Here is a 3,677-nt window from a genome sequence, read left to right on the forward strand (position 1 = left end):
TACACGAAACTACCATCGCAGGTCTGCAATCGGTACTTCAGCGAACCTGATTATTCCCGGAAAGGTAGTCTTAGCATTGATTTCTTTAACCAATCACCCCGTTGTATTAAAGTGTTATACTTGAAAAACTTTTGTTGTCGTGGATATTCCAAGAAATAAGATTTAAATGCTTGTACTTTATGTACAGTACTTCAAACGTACAGCTCAATTATTGAAAGACAAACATTAGCAACAACTTTACGTTGATACGATTGATAAATAAGTGGAAATTTAAAAAAAGAAGGTCGATGCATGAAGATACTCCCAATGCCTTCTATGTGAAATAAATTATGTAAACAATTTGTCACAACGGTCTCGTGACCACAATCATGCAGTACTGTTAAATGAAGCTGATATAATTCATCCCCGTTACTACGAATGAATAGCAAAGAATCATGCAATTAAGAACAAGGTGTGTCACTGTTATTTATGAACTCGGTTTCTTTCTGCGGAATTTTGCAAACAAGTTAATGTCACTATTTTAATCTCAATCATGCGCCATGGTAACCAACAATGAAAGTTTGTTTGCTGCAGCAGCCTGTTTCATTTGGCACGCAGGCGAAAAAGCGAACACATACACCGATGTCATACACGAAAAACTTTCACAATAATAGACATGTCGCATAGCCCTTCGGATAAAGTGCTGACCTCGTTAAAGTCCTTATAATTCCATTTCCACAAAGAGAAATGCCAAGCACTCACAATGCCACGAGGCATTATGATAACACGCAGTATATGACCTGCTTCGTATTCTTCTGTAATCACCGTTGAAACAGCTGCAGGAGTTCTTGTCACTCTTGTCATCAATTTCGCCCAGACTACGCTTGGTACGCTGCTCTTCCGCATGACGTCACTGTGGTATGCTGACAGAGCGAAAGACTGTCATGGCTGCCTGACGATGGGATGGATTCAATAACACGGCGTTTGTGTTAAGTTCATCGTTAAGGACGATTGTGATCGTTATTCACGGGTCTATGAAGGGGAATTTCAGTGTATTGTGTGAGTGAGAAGGTGATTAGCTATGAACGGTTTAAGTTTTAGAGAATTGTGCTGTCTGTTTTGTTGTCCACCTTGCCCATCAAGAATCGCCGCCAAACTGGCATTTTTGCCACCCGAGCCCACTTATAATTTTCAAGCTGACGATTCGGGTAAATTCAGCATAAATCTTTCGGAGAGGGCAGAATGGCAATACTCGGATACAGAGAAAGAAAATATAGAAGGATTTATAACTAGGACTTCGAGAGGTAACCAAATTGCTTGTTTATTCGTGAGGTGTAGTTCTAATGCCCGGTTCACAATTTTGTTTTCCCACGGAAATGCCGTCGACTTGGGCCAGATGAGTAGTTTTTATCTTGGACTTGGATCTCGCATCAACTGCAACATTTTCAGCTACGATTATTCGGGTTATGGTGTAAGTACAGGAAAACCATCCGAGAAAAATTTATACGCTGATATAGACTCTGCATGGCATGCCCTTCGAACGAGATATGGTATATCTCCGGAGAACATAATTTTATACGGTCAGAGCATCGGAACAGTTCCCACTGTGGATTTAGCGTCGAGATATGAAGTTGGAGCTGTAATTTTGCATTCACCCCTGATGTCTGGGATGAGAGTTGCATTTCCTAACACCAAAAGGACGTGGTTTTTTGATGCCTTTCCAAGGTTAGAAATATATTTATATGCCAGAATATTTTATGCAATTTTTCTGTTAATCCACAGCTGAACTGAATATAACCACCCATATGCAGCCCATCTCATATGGATTTTGTCATGTTTATTTTTTCCTATATATGGTGCTTGTCCTTTATAGTATTGACAAAGTGTCGAAGGTGACTTCTCCCGTCTTGGTAATTCATGGAACTGAAGATGAAGTAATTGATTTCTCACATGGTCTTGCCATCTATGAAAGGTGTCCTCGAGCAGTTGAACCACTATGGGTTGAGGTTCGTTTGTAAATTTAATTAATTGGATTTGTGAAATTTAATTACGTAACATATATTTTGGCTAATTTCATTGTTCATTGTGTTTACTGAAACATTGTTTGCTTTAAGTTTTGGCGTTGTCTCATATCCGCTAAGTATTGGATAATATGATAAATAATTCTAAGTAATAGGCTCGATTAGAGAGCGTGACTTCTTTATTAACAATAGTAGTCATAATTAGGCGTACTTACTGAATTGTGTGAGGTTCTTCTCGAAATTACTTAAGTTAATGGTAATTTTATTCAAAAAGCATATTGAAGTAGAAATATAAGGTTGAAATTACCCCCTTTATTAGATGTGTTGATGGTCTTTTTGTAAGCACTCCCCGATTTCTTACCAATTGGTAAAAATGTGTTTGCATGGAATAGTATCTTAGTACCGATGTGACATATTTTCCGTCTATCAGCATTTAGTGTAATTCTTAGGTTTTACGCTATGATTATATATTTGATGATAATTCTTTTGATTCCCTTCTCTCGTTTGGAGATATTATAAGAGTTTTGTGCCGTACGAGTGATATTTGTGTGCGTGGGTGTTAAATGAAGGTATTATTGTTTTGGAAGTTGTTGGTTACGAGTGAAATGCTTTTTCATATGTTACACAGTTGAGAGTTGCCAATAAATTCACACGTCATTACTGACTTAGGGCTTAGGAATGATGATTAATTGTTTCTGGGTTACCAATCTTAATCAAATGCTCAACCGCTTTAAGCATTATTTTTTGATTGACTAGATCGGCGAGAGCTAAATTACGCGTAAACTGAATTTGTTTTTGTGTATTTCACGTATTTGGTGACATATACTAGAAATAAAACAATAGATAATTATGATTTATAATTATTTGATTGCGTAGTATGTACATCAGCAGGAGTTCCTCCTACTTCTTATTCTCTTGCAAACCGCTTCCATTTACATCCCATGGGTAAAGCACTTTGTAGTTGCTTTCACTCAGTCGGTAAATTTATCCAATTCCCTGTGCATGTGCGTTCTTTTAAATAAAGTAAACCTATTTTGCTTTAAAAAGTACAAGGGATTTGTGGTGCTATGTATGCATTTTCTCCTTAATACAGAGCTGTTTACCATGGGATCTGTGCCTGGTAGTGTCATATCGCACTATTTAGTCATAATTTACCATTATTGGAAACTTACGTAATATTTAATGTGCCAGTATGAAAGTAATTAAGGTGACATGAAACAGTGCTTAGCATCAACCACTTCAGTCTTCACTACGACAGTTAATCTTCGTTAACATGACAGTTATGGGACCTGGAAATGATTTTTCATTCCATAAAATTTGTAAAAATTATTAAAATAAACATACCATTGCATTTCAAAAGTTACATTTAATTTTAGTTGGATTTGGCGTAAATATAGTCCTGCCAATACTTGGGATGCAAACTGTTTTATTCATCTTGAGGGAATGTCATCTGGAAAGTGTGAATATGCGTTGGAAGTGTTTGACCATGCGCCATAGCACTCCAAGCACATGAGGTCTAGTCTGGATTTTCGGTACGGGGGAGCAGCTGGAGTGAATTATCCTCAATTTCATCCGATTGAGTATTCATCTTGCTCTTTATACAGTTTCTTGTGAAAACGGAAAGCATAATGAATGGTTGATGTCATTCTGAATCTCAATGCAGTGTTCAAAAGCCGT

At 37.3% G+C, this 3,677-nt stretch overlaps 1 protein-coding gene across 1 annotated transcript; it reads left to right on the forward strand.

Annotated features, from left to right (window-relative positions):
- Positions 1 to 320: 320 nt before the first annotated feature.
- LOC139685596 (alpha/beta hydrolase domain-containing protein 17B) lies at positions 321 to 1,985 on the forward strand (the record flags this gene model as incomplete). The annotated part of the gene is made up of 2 exons (XM_071582541.1): positions 321 to 1,704; positions 1,853 to 1,985. Coding segments are annotated over exons 1-2 (777 nt in total), but the record flags the coding sequence as incomplete, so codon positions are not given.
- Between the last annotated feature and the right edge of the window lie 1,692 nt (positions 1,986 to 3,677).

The sequence above is a fragment of the Hetaerina americana genome, unplaced genomic scaffold, assembly GCF_022747635.1.
Source record: "Hetaerina americana unplaced genomic scaffold, ioHetAmer1.1.p SCAF_118, whole genome shotgun sequence".
Classification (NCBI taxonomy): Eukaryota; Metazoa; Arthropoda; class Insecta; order Odonata; family Calopterygidae; genus Hetaerina; species Hetaerina americana.